Genomic DNA, 17,661 nt, shown 5'->3' on the forward strand with positions numbered 1-17,661 from the left:
AGTATTCATCTAAATCTGTTATTTGGTGGTGTGGATGTGTGTTGTGTCTTCGTCTTGCTTTTTCCTTTTCTTCCTCTCCTGGTTTAATATTAATCTACTGTGTAAAGTAAAAGGCAAATTATGTTTCTGATTTTGCAGCATTGTGTTTTGTTAGCTGAAAAATATTTCTGTTTAGAGATATTTGATGTGTATTTCTTTTTTTTTTTTTTTTTTTTGTAATGCCTTTCCATACTACATTAGTAATTTATCAGATTGAATACTTTAGGAAGAAATAAAGGATGATTCAGCTCTGTTTTGTGTGTGGCTTTGTTGTTTGGCAGATTTAACGTGAGAGTTAAATGTATATAAGAAAATACTTTTGCTTTCAAGTGCATTCATAGAGATACACTAAGCATGATGCTAGTTATCATATTGCTACCAAAATGGCAAAACAGTGATTTTAATAATCGGGCTTCCCAAGGAAGCATTTTCAGTCAGAACATAGCTCCCCTCTGGTGTCCTGACTCAATGTTACGAGATAACTGTCTTTTGTCTGCACCCACCAGCTCTCTGTTAACGTCATTGATGTAAGTATGATCTTTGTGCTGGACTATATGGGGGTGAAGGTTTTTTCTGTCAAAATACAGAAGTTAACAGCAGCTCATCTTCTGTTTTCATATATATAACTAGTCTCAAGTATCTCTGAGAAGTATTCAAAACAGCAGGATAAGAAATTGAATGAATAATTATTCTTTCTTTTCCTCCCATCTCTAGAACAAAGAAAGAATTATGCACGAGACAGTGCCAGCAGCATATCTGAAACTTCACAGTATCATGTAGAGGTGAGACGACGAGTCATAAACCAATTATAGCTTTCAGTTATGTACAGTTATTTTTGCCTACATGATTTCTGAGGATACATACGCTTGAGGGCATATACATCTTCCAAAATATCCTGCCATCCCGAGGTCACTTCAGAATAGATTACACTGAAATGTCTCAAATTCTATAGCTTTACCATAATGACCTGAAATTTTGATGTAGAGTGTTGTAAACAAAGTTATGTGTAGTTTGGCAAATGGACAGGCTTTCCCAGTGGGTTGTCAATTCAAGGTGTTATGCTGCCCTGTCTTTGAACTTGGCTTGTTGCAAGGATGAGGCAGAGCTGAAAAACCCTGTGCTGTTAGCGAGGCACACTAGATGATATTTAAAATTAGTGCTTTGATCAGTTATAATCAGCAGAGGTGACAGAATATTCAGAAAGAGATGAGCATTAACCCCTAAAATCACCAGTTAGTTTACTGTGTAGTAGTTAAACACATATATTCTGTCTGCAGAGATTTTTCCCCAGTGTGAAGTGCAAAGTATGTTACTTCTTGTCTTAAGCTGCTTTACAGAATTACTGCATGCTGCTGTCATATTTTATCCAGGAGTAGATATATTTAAAATGTTCAGCAAAGTAAGCCCGTATGTAGCCTGTTAAGCACTTTTGGATGCAATGCCTCATTCTGTAGTCTTACTTTGGCACAAACTTTCTCCCACTGCCATCAGACCACTGTCATGGGTTAAGCCAAGTCTTGCAAATACCACAGATTCTCAGCTCCTTTTTGCTGGGTTTTAAATTAGCTGTAAATTGTGAGATCATATGCAGAAGAGTCTTAATTTCAAGAGCTTCTATCCTATGATCAGCTTGCAAATGAATACGTGTTACTTCTAATTGTCTGTCTGTCTTTCTTTGGTTTCTTCATAATGGTTTTGGTACTGTACTGGCATAAAAATTAGTGATTATATTTGGATTCGAAGCATTCCTATGTGAGCAGCCAGTAGAGTTTGTTTCAATTCTTTTAAATACTTTGTTTATATGCAACTTATATCTAATCTCTTGTCTGTCATTACTATGTGCTGTTATCCTGTAACAGAAGACAGCACACTTAAACTTTTTTATTTCTTTTTTTTTTAATTATTATTTTTTTTTATAGTTATTTAGAAGATATATGTGCAGACGTATATTAAAATTGGTTCAGCTTGATTGAGTGTAACCAGGTCTTAAATAAGAATGTGAAGCTGGATTTATGCCTAGATAATTTTTTTTTTTTTTTTTTTTTTTTTTTTTAATGTTTGACATGTTGAAAGAGAAATTCTCAAAACCGTAATGACAGGGAAGCTAGTTGAGGTGATGTCTGTGAGGTAGTATTTGGTTCCTAGACTATTAATTGAATTGAATATTCTGAGTTGATGATGAGCAAAAGTAGTATACTACATTTCTACTGTGATTTGCATAAAAGAAGTGACTAGCCTGTCCATAAGGTATCCCAGTCAGATGCAAGACCATCATGGTTACCATCAGCATGCTATCTGGCAGCTCTAGAAGACAGGAGGACACTCCAGGTCAGGGTGGTGGTGGAGCTATGTTGGCAGGGTTCTTTCTGGGAAGCTTCTGCTGATGCTTCCTGGATTCAGCTTGCCAAGAGAGACAGGTTTTCTCTCCTCAAGAAAGCTAATTAAATACTCAGGGTTTAATTCTAGCTTTGATACCTGAAAGATGTCAGAATATGCCTTCAAGTCTAACCACTTACTGTAGTGAGGAAATGACAGAGGGTGACAAACAGTGAGTTACAAAAATCAGTTGACTTAAAATGACATTATGGACTAAAGAACCTCTCTTATGGTTATTGGTGGGAGCTGTCGTATACAAAGGCACTTTTATTCATGAATAATTTGTATTGCTATTTCCTGGCAGTTTGAATACTGACACTGCCAAGCAATAGGGAAATTAGAGTCTTGGGTTTGGTTTTTTTTTTTTTTTGGTTTTGTTTTTGTTTTGTTTTGTTGTTGTTGTTTGGTTGGTTGTTTTTGTTTTTTTTTTTTTTTTTAAATGTATCTTCCACTCACTAGCACTTGACCACCTTTGTTCTGGACCGAAAAGAGGCAATGATTACAGTAGATGATGGAATAAGGAAGCTGAAATTGCTGGATGCCAAAGGCAAAGTGTGGACTCAAGATATGATTCTTCAAGTGGATGATAAAGCTGTCAGTTTGGTGGACTTGGAATCAAAGGTAAGATCTGTGAGTGGCAGTCTCATTTTCAGACAGAGAGAATAAAAAAGGGAACAGGCAGAAAAATTATGTATGTGAATTTGGTATTTTAATTAGCTTGTTATCACTTTCTCTTTTTAACTCATGCAGCTTTTCTGTGATCAGGACACTGTATAGTAAGGTGATGTTTAGTATTTGTTTTTCTTTTATCTTCTTTTCTCGTCCGGCAGAATGAACTGGAGAATTTTCCTTTAAGCACAATTCAGCATTGCCAAGCTGTGATGAATGCATGCAGTTACAATTCAATTCTTGCATTAGTATGTAAAGAACCAACCCAAAACAAGCCTGATTTGCATCTTTTCCAATGTGATGAGATTAAGGTAAGATAGTAATGGAGATCTGATGTGACTTATTTGAATAGGGGAAATTTTATGGATTGTCAAGTACAGTGGATATAATCAAATTAACTGATTCATAGAAAATAATTATATTCTTTTATAAATATGCTTTAAGTTTAATGCACTTATGATATGGACACTACTTACAATATGTTAGTAAATGTAGTGTAGTATGTCTTGCAAGAGAGTAGTCCAGTATGTAAACTGAATCCTTAGTGTATGTTCAAATATGTTGTTACTGTAAATATTGAAACTTGGGCTCTGTAGCTGTTCATTTAGGTTGGCAAATGAGTAAAGCACTGAAATATGGTTTGCCTTCACGCTTCTGAAGAAAGTGTTGTAAGATAGTTTATCTCAAATTTATTTTATAATCTGCAAAGAACTCATCCGAGCCTTTCCCCTTTTTCTGCTCTTTTTGTTACTGAACAATTAAACCCTCTCTACTTTCTCACCTCTCTGCATCTCTACTGTGCTTGAGAGATAATGAAAATATTACTTGCAGGAGGGGTAAAACAAGGAAAGAAACTGTTTGTCTCTGATTTTAATATCTCCTTCAAGCGTAAATATTTTTTTTTCAATGTATTCTGCAATACTAGTTTATTTCCATGGTTTTTAACTATTTTTTTTTTAGTTATTCTATATAATTGGTATTTTGTTAAATTCCACTTGATAATTTAATGGGGATTTTTTAAATTCCTTTGTAGTAATTCATATCATTATCTTAAAACAAGATTGCTAATTATACCATGCAACTGTTTTGAAATTGGTATAGTGAGAGTGGTGTGAATATGACTATCTAATTCTGTGATTCATTGCACAGAATTTGCTGCTTCAATGGAAATTGGAATCCTCTGAGAAGTTCAGGTGGCATTATGTTAAATAATGTAGGGATCCTTTTTGAGGTCTGGTTGGACCCAGCTTCCCAAAGTATAGAGGTGGTCTCTTCAGACTTCCATCTTTCGAAGTTGTTCTTCTGTGTACAAATAAAAATGCAGAGCATATAAGTATGATTTGGATCCAGGATCCCACTTTTCTTCTGAGTTATTTTTTGAGTCTGTGACCACACCCTAGGTTTTGTTCTTTACCCATGAGACTTGTCTGGTTTTGAAAGGTTAATTCTTTCTCCCTTGTCTTTTTCCTGCTTTTGATTAGAAGTTACCATGAACTTCAGGAGCATCTGCAATAAAAAAATTAGTCAAAGCCAATAATATTTGGGGCGTTCAATATTTTTTAAACAGAAAATTCTTAAATAATAAATATCAAGATTATGATTAATGGAATTCTCTTCTGGGTTTAAGTTCCTCAAATCCTCTTTTTTTCTATTCTTTCTTTAACCTGAATGTATCCTTCATCCATATTCGGTAGTGCAATTCATTATAGCCTGAGAAGTCCCTTAATCTCCTTGGATCCTAAATTCAACAAAGTCTTCTGGTTCAAGCAGAAGTTACATATTCCTCCCCAAAAGTTACATACTTATCCATGATGAGGGTACTAAGACAGACATGGACCTTGTAGAATAAGCCAGATACCGACAGATTTGGGCTTTGACAACCTGTGTAGGAAATTAATTTGTCAGCTGAAGACATGTAACAGAGCATTCTAAATCCTGTAAGAAGCTGGGACCTATTTAACACAAGATCTATTCAAATAATGCCTTAGGCATGCGACAAAACTTCTCCTCTGGGCCACTGATAGAAGCAGACTGCACCTACAGATTAGGAAATATTCTGAAAAATTAATCTTCTGTTACATCAAAGAGTAATTGGAGGCTGTCGTTGTTTCTTAAAGGAAACTATCACTACAAGTTACTTTCCTGATACTTTATGCTGCTACTGTCTTTAGTAGATTTTTTTTTTTTTACAGTATGTTTTTTCCCTAACATACTCGAGAAAAACAAAACGACGTACACGGAGGGGAAAAAATAGCTTATGCAATAATGGTTGACTTGAGATAATTACAGCTGTTCAGGGAAATTTGGTATCTAGATGACATACTCATTTGATGATAATGCTTCAGATTGGAACAGTGACAAAAATACCAACTCCCAGACAACAGAATTCTGTGTTTCTTTGTTCTGTTTATGTGTAAAATAATTTATCCCATAACTTCTAAGTAAATAGGATTTTATAAGATATTTTGGAATCTAAAGATGCCCTAAAAAAAGTACACAAAGAGATATTTATTTCATATATCTAGATAGTCTAGATGATGACTGATGGTTTCTGCTTCTGTCTCTTTAGGCTAGCTTTATTCATGAAGATATTGAAAGTGCAATCAGTGACAGCAAAAGTGGGAAACAAAAGAAGAGGCTTGAAACACTGAGGTAAAAACCTAACTTCTTGGCAGTATATAGGATCTTCAACTAGTGTTATTGCGTTCAGAAATCTCTCCAAGTCTGCCTGCTGTCTTTTGCTCCTTTTTACTAGTTGATAATATACTTCCAAGACCACATGTAGAGGCCTTGGTTTAATAATTATCTCATTGTCTCTCAATTTATAGCATCACTCTTACCTTTCCCAATTCCACCTTAGTGACAGGAACATCTGACATCAGTGTGACTTGCCAGAGAATAGCATTGCATGTGTCATTGCTTCATATGGGTCAAGTAGTTCTGAATTGAAATTAAAAACATAAAGGCCTAAATAAAATTATGTTAAAAACTTTAGGGATCTAAAGATGTTAAATAAAACAGCAGCTGAAGATTGAATAATCTTTCTGCCTGTCTGTTTAATGATGCTGAAGACTCCTTGTTTCCCTGGTAGTGCAAGCTTCTCTGCCAGTTGGAAAATGTGGCGGAAAAGAGTCTGTTGGGCTCGGAGATGATTAATACAGAAATGATGAGTAGCTAACAGAGGTATAGAAACCAGGGCACAAATATATTAGATACTGAATGGTAACGGCGGTAGTTTGTTGAAAAGTTAGTACGTAGCTGTGTTTTGATAGTATCTCTCAATAACAGTTTTGTGGTTCAGATAGAGAAGTCTCTGCTGGACAAAAATCATTAAGTAAAAATGTCGACATGATATGAATTGGGTTTATAACAGTCTTAGCTACCTGTTAAATTCTGATGTGCGACTTACGAAGTTTTCCTAGAGTAATGGACACTCCTATAAAAACAAAACAAAAACTGAACTGTGTCTAACTTAATCTGCAGGTTTAAAATTAAATAAGTAGACTACAGTTTGTGGGACTGTAACTAAGAGGTATAAGCACAAGGAGGCAATCCAGAAGGACTTAAACACATTGGATGTGTTGGGAAACTAATGAGATTTAATTGGGAAAAAGAATGTAGGTCAGTACATCTGGTGGGAAAAATAATCCGAGATACCAGTCTCCAAGGGCTGTGAGGCCAAGAGGTCACAAGTGTGACAGCTTAGTGCCAGTTACTCACAGTTGTATCATGTATGTGCTGGCATCGTGTCATGGGGAAGGACCCTGCCACCTCACGTTGCAGTTGCTGCAAGGTTATTGACAAGTGTAAGTGTGGGACGTGGAAAAGAGTGCCGGAGACTGGGGGAGGAAAAGGTGAAGGAAACATTTTTTCGTTCAGTGTTTAAAGACCAGTTAACACTTGACACTTTCTGGTGTTGTTGAATGCCATGAATGAGATGGGATTATAAAGAGAGGAATTCAAGGTGGAGACCTTGCTTTTAAATAGGGTTGTGAGGAAGGGATGGGATGTGTCTATGACAGGAGTTATTGGGATTTTTAGTCTTTTGGTATCAAGTTGCAGAATTACTTCAAAGACCTCTTTCCTTATGATATTTAAAACTAGAATAAGAACTGGAAAATTTCAGGTGGGAACACTGATACATTTGTATCAAGACAGGATGAACAGGCCACTGATATAAAAGGGAAAATCAGCCTGTAAATTTAATTAGTTTTGATGGTAGGGTTTTAAGAAACAGGTGGTTGACAACCTGTCAAATTTAGGGAATAGATACTAAATTGTGATGACTGAAAGGTAGCTTCTAGTGAAGACTTTCACACAAAATGGAAGTTCGGCCACTGAACTACATGTGGCCGTAAAAATACCGCCTACTAAACCCAAGCCACTGAATTTACCTGTGTTAACTGGCAGGTCTGCGGCACTGCTTGGGGATTTCCTATGTGGCCAGGTGACAAAGATTTACTAACCCCATCATGGAGTGGGTTTCCTACTGTGTTTAACCTATTTACACATCAGTCTCACGTACTGCTTACTTGGCGAGTCCATAGTATGTTCAACAGTAGAAGAGGTCCTTGTGAAATCTCCTTGTCTTGTCTGATTAAGCACTAGAAAATAGAACGTTTTTCCTTCAAGTGTCACTTCTGGGCTTTCTTCTCTTCCTCTAGAATGATATCCAAAGCTGACAGCGCCATTCCCCCGCCGCCGCAGGCACCTGCCCCTGTGCCACCAGGGACCATCACCCAAGTGGACGTGAGAAGCCGTGTGGCGGCGTGGTCTGCGTGGGCTGCTGAGCAGGGGGAGTGTGAGTATTTCTGGGAGCGCGGTGGCAAACAGTGGTTCTGGGCAGTAGGCTTCTATGATGCTCGGTGATGACAGAAATAATTTGGAAAGATCGCTTTCACGAAGATTACAGTAATTGCACCCAAATACCGAAATGGTTGTACGAGGTCAGCCCTCTGTCCTCACTGGGAGCAGACAGGATTATTCTCCCAGTCTAGCTTGAAATGCCCCAAGCCACTGTTGCCTGATCAGGGGAATAAGACCTGACTGTCATAATCTGACTTGTCATTTACTTGAATTTATCCGTTTTCTGACTTTCTGTTCAGAGCTTCTTTTGCTCGTGTTTAGCTGGGTGCGGGTGTGAGCTACCAATTTTAACCTGGGGGTTTTTGTGAACATCATAACATTCACAGTAACCAGTACTGTCATAGCTCTGGTAATTTGATGATGCTCTCTTCAGTAATAGGAAGAGCATAGGTCAGATATTTCAGACAAGTAAAAAAATACAGATTCAAAGGTGACTAGAGATCAGCATTATTTATTTATTTTAAAGTTATCTTTATAATGACCTGTATGGCTGAACTAGTTCTGGGTTTGGTTTTTGTTTTGGTTTCTTTTCTTTTGGTTTTTTTTTTTTTTTTTTGGTGGGTTATTTTTATTGTTTTTTGTGGTTATTTTTTTTTTAAAGCCTTAACCAAGGAATGCTATAGCATTTCTAGTGAGTTTGGATTTTTTTGTTTGGTTTTTGTTTCTATTATGTTTTTGTTTTTTTTTTTCATCTCTAATGGAAACATTTTTATTTTGATCAGATTTCTTTGAAAAAAATGTTCTTTAGAAACAATAAAGCTCCTTCTGTAAAACAGACTGTATTAAGGTTAAGGTGAGGCTTTTTTTTGTTTGTTTTTTATATGATAGATACTAAAATTTTAGAATTAGAAGTCATTAACCATGGAGCCTATTTATTTTTGGTTTATTAAACTGTATCATTCAACAAAGTACACAACTGAGCAAAGAAAGCAACTAAAAATGTTCAGAGAAATCTGTAACATTAAGAATTCTTTCACCTACTAATCTACGGTATTACATCTGACTTGAGTAAAGCCTAGTTTGTACTTCTGCTTGACTTCTCACTTCAGAAAAGTTTCATTAGATTGTCAGGTGTCTTGCCAGATCACTTGTGGATCTGAGTTCCTGCAGTTCCTTTTATGTCACTTGTTGATCTTTTCTAAAATGTATTTACTAAAATCCCACTTGTTAACAAATACAATGCAGTACCTAGTGTGACTTAAAAATGCAAAACTTATAATTTCTTGAAATGTTAACCCTTGTTGTTCTCAAAGTCACTGACTCTGTCTATTGATATTTGGAAACACCAGTTCTATCACATCATTACCTCCCATTTCTATGTTACCAGACTTGGCATCCCTTTTTGCTAATTACACTTTACATCAAAATTGTCTTCAAAGTCATGGCTACACTCTTTCTTGCATATTTTGCTGGCGTAGCTTTCAGCTTATTTTGCAAAATGATATGATTTCTCATTATGTTGTATTTATAATCTGCCACTTTCTGCTGTAATTTTTTGATTTAGACCCTGGTACCACACTTCTGTCTTTAACTTCGTTTATGCAGCTAAGTTGACTGAAGGCCTACATGTAAGCATTTTTGTAAGACTTGGTAGGATCAGGTGTTAGGGTGCAAGATTTTCAGGTTGTGTGGAGCCCTTGCAAAGTGATTGATACAAACAGTTTTATCCATCTTTTTCTCAAAGTAGTATGTTTTAAAGCATAAGCTGTATAAGAACTGTTGGTTACTAATTCTGTATATAAGAATGTCTTATTCTCTTCCTTTTTCTGCAGTTGAAAAACATAGGCAATACCACGATCATGAAGAAACAGCAGAGATGATGGCAGCCAGGATTGACAGAGATGTTGTAAGTGAGAAAATACAAGTGGTATTGCTAAATGTTGGTGAAACTTTGCAGGTCTACTTTGTGGGAAGACTTTTTCCACATGGGAAATTCAGTTCTGGAGGAAAAATTTCCAGGCAGCCTCTGTTTATGTGGTAGACATAAAAGTGAATAGGTGGTAGTTCTTTTCCTTATTTTTTTCTTTTTTTTTCTTTTAAAAAAAAAAAAAAAGGGACTGAATGTCGATGTAAAGTTTTCTGCTGTGAAGAGCCAGAAATATAAATAGTAATTTTGTGTGGTAGATCAAATTCAGCAAATTATGTAAAGATAAAAAACCTCATCAATTTAGTGGGACTTAGGTATGTGCAATATCTGGAAAATAAAGACGTGGTCATTTCTGAAGACAAGAGAACCATGTATATGTACAACCTAAACTTTTCTTGCCTATAAGCAACAACTTTGGGCAGGTCCTATAATGTATGTGATATCAAATACTACCCCATCTGTCAGTTGTAACTTTCTAGTTTTCTACTCTCCTGTTTCCCTCAACAACATCAGAGAGTCTTGAGGAACGCATGTTGGGGGCCTGCTGAATTGGTGTATATGTGTTTTCCCCAGAGGCTCATTCATTCTCCTCCACTTGCTCTTTGAAAACAATTCTTCAAAGAGCACTTTTCAATAAAACTACATTTTGACATTCAGCAAATAGCTTAATACTTTGTACTAAAGGAGATTATGAAGTTACACTGTTTAGGATAATGCTGTCCATTCAAATAATGAGAATTTTTTCATGTGCTGTGAGAGAAAATATAATGTGTGAACAAATTGTGTAATTGCAATCTGAATTTAATAATCTTGTTGGTCATATTTTAAAAAAATTTTGGGGCCCTAAGTTTTTTAAAACCTAAGATTTAAAATACTTATACAGGTGTGTAAAGTTAAGAACATAATGAATCTAAATATGGAATGTTCTAGTGTGAACTTTGTTCCAAGGAAGCTGTTGATGTCTGAGAGTGTGGTCATTTTGATTTCTGGGGTATTTCTGCTATAGATTCTGTAGAGAAACTGTTACTTTTTTTTTTCTCCCATAGCAAATTTTGAACCATATTTTGGATGACATTGAGTATTTTGTTACCAAACTTCAAAAAGCTGCTGAAGCTTTTTCTGAACTTTCAAAGAGGAAGAAAACAAAGAAAAGTAAAAAGAAAGGACCTGGAGGTAGGAGTTCTTACTTCACACAATTCTGTTTCTCTAAGGATCATTGAAGTAGCTAGCAAGTGTGTATTTTTGTGTCATTTTTTCATTAATGTAATAATTTTCTTTCACTTTGAGCACAAAAATTCCTGTGCAGTATGTTCTTAGAGGGAAACCTATGAAAATAATTTGCTTGAAGTCAGTGGAGAGTGACTAATTAGAGATGTGACCGCAGAATATGCTCACTGTCATGGTCTATATTTACAAATTTCTGTAAGTTGGTAAATATATTATGTATTTATGTGTTTGATATTTCTGTATTATTTTTAAGTTGTATACCATATAAATGGATATATAAAAATGTCATTTTATTCACCAGAGGGAGTTCTTACTCTCCGTGCAAAGCCACCACCTCCAGATGAATTTGTTGACTGCTTCCAAAAATTCAAGCATGGCTTCAATCTTCTGGTAAGTGACTGCTAGTGGCTATGGTGGTATGAGGCATGTGATAAATATTTCCCTGGGATAGCTGATGTTAAGTATAACACAATCTTTGTTTTCCATACCACTACAAATTAATTTGAGTATCAGTTTTGCTGCATTGGTTTTCCTATGTCTTATTCCACTAGTATGAAGTGAAGAACTAAAATTATGATGAAAGATGAAGAGGAGAAGGAAGAATCAGTAGCATGATAGGTTTCCTTTGTAGTTATTTCTGAGTTGACTTTTCTTGGAGGTTTCAGAGGGTGTGGATGCTTTATTGTTAACTCCCCTGACATAGCTGCAGGTCATCTTGCCTCTGGGAATGTGCTAATCAAGTTTTCTGCCTTCTGCCTAACTTTCCTGATGCCTTGTCCATGTAGAGAAACCTTGTGGGTCTTCAATGCCCTACTATTGCCATTCATGCAGAGGTGGTCATACCATCCAGGGAATTGTGAGCCTGAGTCTGTGTTGTCTTGGTCTCTACTACTCTTTCAGAAGGATCAAAGCCCCAAGTATCCTCTTCAAGAATGCTGATATACCTGGAAATGTAATCTTGTTTGGTCCTTAGCTGACACACAGGAAGATAGCTCAGCTGGTACTTGACTTGTACCATGTCCATCCAAGGTTGAACTGAGGCAAGAACAAGGCTGGCTACCTCTGTCCTAGGTTGGCCTTTGAGCTGTGGGATGCTGCTCCTCAAGTTCTCTACACAGTGACTAGATGAGCATATTTCTTTTTCAGCATTGTTGTGTTTCTCCTCTCCCTGGTTCTTTAAAGCCATTTACTTGGGAAATTTGAGTTAAAATTGTAAAAGAATTTCTAGGAACGTCTGTGGGCATCACAGCTCTGTTGCATGCTTGCCAACATCACCAGCTGTGGCCTTAATATAGTTTTATTCAGCTATGCCCATCAGACTCTCGGTGCTTGTTGCCATCATTATGTAGGACCTTTCTGGCCTCAGAACACTCCATTGACAAATTGCTGTCACTTTAGATGTTCTCAGCAAGCAGAGATGCTAATTCAAGAACCTTCTGGCATCTTTTCTACTGCAAGTGCTATTAAAGGAAGGCAGCAAGTGGGACACTTTCAAAGCATTTACTTTCAGATACTGACTGTCCTTTCCAATTGCTGGGGAAGCTATGCCAACGGAAAATTGTTCTTGCATTCACTGAGTCAAATCAGCTTTTTTCTTCCTCTTGGGGAAAGAATTCTGATTGCAGGGCTGTAGGAGATATTTAGAAATGTTAAGTATCTAATTTTTTGAAAACCTTATAGGTAATGCTGTGATTCTGACACTAAAGGACTGCTGTTTTGCGGGGGACAGATGTCTTAAAACATGCTGATCCTTCTTAGTAATAGTGCTTATAATGTTCATTTTTTTTCCATTACTTCTTACCATGTTCTACATTTAAATTGTTTTTTCACTCAAGAACAATGTGTCCATCTCTGAACCTTTATCTTCTGTGCAGGAGAAGAAACATTTCTTCTCTTGGTGCTCAGCAGCATCTAGGATCTGTTTTTTAATGTTGCTCTTGAAGCGCTGTGCTATAACCGTGCTTTAATTCAGCACCACTGCAGGGGCCACGAAAGCCTGAAATATCACTTTCTGGTGCTTTGTCAGACATGGAAAACTGTATAAAATGAAGAATCTAGTTTAAAAATAAAAGGACTAGCTAGAAGAATAAAATCTTTGCCAGTAGAATGGAAACTGTTTTAAAACACCGTGCTGGAAGCTTCCAGAAAATGCCTACCATCTGTCAAAAAAACTTTAGGAAGACTGAAAGTAAGTTGTTATGACTGAAGAACAATCTATAGGAAGTTATTAGAAGTGAAAACACATCCTCCTTTCTTCGTTTGGAGGCACACTCTGGTAGGCTAGATGTGAAAGTAGAATGCAGATAGCCAAAAGCAGTTTGAGAAACAGATGGCAAGATGCAATAAAAACTACTATAACTTTTAAAATCATGTTTCTGGTATGCTTCTTCTGGAGCCTGCAGGGCCGATGGGTGATCAGTAAATAAAAGAAATCCTCCAAGAAGCTCCATCAGGGAAAGTATATGATTTTTTTAAATGCACTTACTTACTTGGAAAAGTTTGATAGTGGATGATATGTTCATTGTCCATAAAACCGCTTTTTAGGGGGGCAGGGGGGACAAGAGATTATCTGTTTCAGATTGAAGATCTGATAATGGATTAAAGATCATCAAATAAAAATGGCAAGTTACAGGCAGATGAATAGAAGCTCTGTTTGAATGGGCACTGTTCATCTATCTATTCTGAAAACTAAGTCAGCAAACCACACAGTATGTTGTGTAACCTCTCTCAAACTGCCTTTCTTCTGGAGGAATGGAAGTGGTTAAGGTAATTCTGATAACCTTTAAAGTCATTCCAAGGATCTGAGACAACCAGGTACCCCCGGGGATACTCACACATGGGATGCAGTTTGTAGGCAGGTATATTAAATTGAGGAAGAAGCAAACATGCATCTTGCAGAACAAAACAATGTCTGCAAATCCATCAATTCTTTGATTTTGTTTCTTTGGATTTCCAAAACACATCTAGCAGAGTTGCACATCCTGAAGAAGAAACTGAACTACTGTGAGGTTGAAGTTAGCTTTTTAGATTTTCATTTGGTAAAATAGAAAACAAATTTTGGGACTAAAATGCTGGTTCTAAAAGTGCAGTAAATTCAGCAGTGAAGTCCCACACGTGCCTCTGCAGAGGCCTTTGCTGTCCAGTATGTTTACAGGTGTTCTGGCAAAGGGGGAGTGTAGAGTTTACAAATGTAGAAATATCTCATGATAGCAGATAAAGTGACAGATGAAATTTGTTATTGATAGATACGATAGTCATGGACAGGTGGGGAAAAGTCTCATATGTAAAACAAATCAGAACAAAATGTTGATGTAATACAGATTCCTGTGAGAATGTAATTTGTGATTAACCATGCAAATGTTAAGAACAATTAGGGTAAAAAAAAGAAAATGAACAAATAAAGAGCATCAATATGTCATTAAGTTTCCTGGCCTTGTTTTGTTCGCAGTGTAGCAAAATTGAAGAAGGTACAGGGAAGACAAGAGTGCTCGAAGGAATTACTTTAGCTTGGAAAAGACCAAACAGAGAAAGAATGTAATAAATCTGTAAATGGTTATGAACATCATGGGAAAAAGCGAGTAGAGGATTGCTCAGACTTTGTCTGGAGAACTACCACAGAATACTAATGAAACTAAGAGGTGGCAAATTTCCAAAGGAGCTGCTTCTTTACAAAGCATATAATTAAGTTGCAGATATTTTTGTTTTGCACAACAGGTGCTAAAGATACACATGGATTCAAAAGCAATTGGATGAATGAGCACTTAGTGGATGTTGCAAACAAAACACTGGGCTTAGGCAGACCTGTGGCCTGAGCCGGGATGGCCATTCTTATGTGGAGTATTTATTGTCATAAAAGTTAAATGTTTCTTAAAATGTATCATTTTCCCATTCCTTCAGGCCAAGTTAAAGTTCCATATCCAGAATCCTAGTGCAGCTGAACTGGTTCATTTTCTCTTTACTCCACTACATATGGTAAGGTTTTATAATTTTTTCAGTGTTTTCCTTCAAAACTCTTGTATTTATATGCTCTGTAACCTTTTCAAGGATAACAAGATTGAAATGTTGTATCCCTGGACAAATAACTAAGGAGAAATGTGTGTATCGCAGGATGAGGTTCTCTTTAGAAAATAATTTATATCCTTTTCTGTGTATATTCCCATCTATTAAATATATTTATTTAAATCATCTTTAGCTTTGTGTATTACAGTTTTCCATTATGATTTTTAATGAACAGTTAAAAATTGAGATACTCTACATAATGCAGGAGAATTGAAGCTTAGCCATATGTCTGTTCCACGGGAGTATGTGTAGTTTTGATCAGTAGAGCAAAAATAACATTGCCAAAAGTGGGTCTAAGTATAAAATGGTTGGTCACCAGAACAGCAGTTTTGCAATAAATGGTTTAGTCAATCTGTTGGACACTGAGGGACATTATTATCTTCTCAGAGTTTTCAGGGTGGGGTGTGTTTTTGTAATAAATGTTTCCTAGCAGCACTGTATGTAACTTACATTCATGGAAACTTCCTTACTGAGAATGTGTATGTTCTTTGTATTATTTTAATACTTGGATTTAGGTGGTACAGACAACAGGAGGTCCAGAACTTGCTGGTACAGTACTCAGTCCCCTTTTAACAAAAGATACTATAGACTTCCTGCGATATACTGTCACCAGTGAGGAAGGACAGTTATGGATGTCATTGGGTGACACATGGACTAAAGCCAGGTGAGAGAAAGCGTTTGCATACTTTAGACATGATCTCTAAACTAAAGTTTATTGACACAATCTTAACCAGGTTGTCCATGCCCCAGTAAACTCAATATGAATTTGTTAGGCTTTGGACACTTCAGAACTGTTCTTTGAAGTTTTTGGGAAGGAACTCTTTAGCTTCAGTGGGATTTGGGAGTGGTTTGATTTTTTTGAGGTCTCAAGGAGGAAGAAAATGCGGATGGAATTTTTTTTTTCTGTCCATGGTATCAAGAAGCTTTTGACATAACCTCTTGTAGTAATTTTTTATGAACTGTCCCTTCCACATTTCCAGTTGTTTTTCACCATTATTTTTCCAGCCCATCTATCTGGACTTCATTAAAAATCAGTTTGAAGAAGCCGCAATAAAAAGTGACAAAATATTGAAGAACAGGATACAGATTTCTCTTTTCAATTTCCAATAATTATCAAAAGCTAAAAATTTACAATATCTTTATTTGTGGAAAAGCATCATAATTCTATAAAGAAAATTCTTATAATTTAAAAAATATATTTATTGGCTGAACTGTGTTACATATTCATACCCTACACTTTGCATTTAATGGATTCACTACTATGGTTAGGCTTAGCTAAAAGTTAACTGTTTTATTCATTTGTTGTCTTTGAGGTAAGTATATGATTTGAAATTACTTAGATAAATAGAACATGCAAAAGAAAAAGATTAAATTAGCAAAGTGCTTTTTAACTCTGTAATCTGTGGTAGATAAGTACATTTGATGATGATTAAATATGCAATCACTTGGGCTGGAAATACATAATGTATTTTGTGTTTATTCATCCTTGCTCTTAGATTTCCAATTGGAACATAAACATCTACCAAATGAATTTCTTTAATTAATTGATTGATTAAAAAGTAGAGTGTTTTGCTGGTAAGGAAGGATGCATAGAAAGTCCTGCAGCATGGAGCGACAAACATCCTCAGAGTAGGGAGAGTGATGTACAGGTCTTTCCCTTCCTTGATCTCACGCTGCCGTGGGACCAAGAATGTCCCAAGTTCCTCCTTGGGCCCTATCGTTCAGCCTGCTACTACAAAATGAGATAAAGACAGGAATTGCAGCTCCCTGTGGTTGCCAGAGAGCTTACCTCAGCAGAGCACCATTCACTTGCCTTTAGCTCTTCTGGCTTCACAGCTGCTTGTGGTGGGACTGGCAGTGGAAATTGCCTCATAGCATTGGAACCCCATGCAGGGAAAATGGATCACTGAGTAAAATAATGGGCTCCTTGTCTTGGGAACTACCATCGTCATTTGTTTAGTTTATCCTGAAAAAAAGTTTTAATGGAAAGAGAATTAGTTCATGTTGGGCAGTGAAGAATGAAGCACTTAGAATATAGTTGGTTGACCTGTGCAGATTAGAAGTTACGGTCTGACTGATTTCAGTATCCAGAGCTACACTGTGGTATGGTGTAGCAGGAGAGGTGAATGATAAATTTGTATTGTGGGACAATGTGTTATGTATAGTGCAAAGACAGAGCATGAAAGCATCAATTTAGGTATTTTGTATTACAATAGGGAATGCCAATGGAGCTCTGAAAAGCAATACAGTATTTAAAATATATCAATCTGGACTATAAACCAGCAAATGCGATGATAATTCTTGTGTCTTAGAACATATAGAGTTGGGGGGTTTTGTCAGTAAAAGCCATGGTTTAACTTTTTGGTTTAGATGTAGCTAGGCCCCCTAAGCTTCCATGCTTCATACCTGCTTTCAGACTTTCTTATAAAGCAGGCTGTTTCTTTGAAGACTTTTGTCTGGCGCTTTCGCACAAACAGAACATTGCAATATTTTTCCCCATCTAACAGTTAAAACAAATCCTACATTTGTTTGTGATTGATTCTTCTATTACTCATCCT

The 17,661-nt window shown here is 36.5% G+C and overlaps 1 protein-coding gene across 6 annotated transcripts in view; it reads left to right on the forward strand.

Annotated features, from left to right (window-relative positions):
* EPS8 (epidermal growth factor receptor pathway substrate 8) overlaps window positions 1–17,661 on the forward strand; it is a 135,625-nt gene that overhangs the window by 90,208 nt on the left and 27,756 nt on the right. For all 6 annotated transcript variants that reach the window (XM_032986262.2, XM_032986261.2, XM_042795433.1 and 3 more), the window contains 10 exons: window positions 754–821; window positions 2,875–3,036; window positions 3,246–3,395; window positions 5,654–5,736; window positions 7,749–7,885; window positions 9,723–9,796; window positions 10,864–10,990; window positions 11,346–11,434; window positions 14,942–15,016; window positions 15,619–15,767. In XM_032986262.2, the coding sequence (XP_032842153.1) occupies window positions 754–821; window positions 2,875–3,036; window positions 3,246–3,395; window positions 5,654–5,736; window positions 7,749–7,885; window positions 9,723–9,796; window positions 10,864–10,990; window positions 11,346–11,434; window positions 14,942–15,016; window positions 15,619–15,767 (1,114 nt within the window). The remainder of the gene's footprint in view (window positions 1–753; window positions 822–2,874; window positions 3,037–3,245; window positions 3,396–5,653; window positions 5,737–7,748; window positions 7,886–9,722; window positions 9,797–10,863; window positions 10,991–11,345; window positions 11,435–14,941; window positions 15,017–15,618; window positions 15,768–17,661) is intronic.

The sequence above is a fragment of the Tyto alba genome, unplaced genomic scaffold (genome assembly GCF_018691265.1).
Source record: "Tyto alba isolate M040663 unplaced genomic scaffold, T.alba_DEE_v4.0 Super-Scaffold_21, whole genome shotgun sequence".
Lineage (NCBI taxonomy): Eukaryota > Metazoa > Chordata > Aves > Strigiformes > Tytonidae > Tyto > Tyto alba.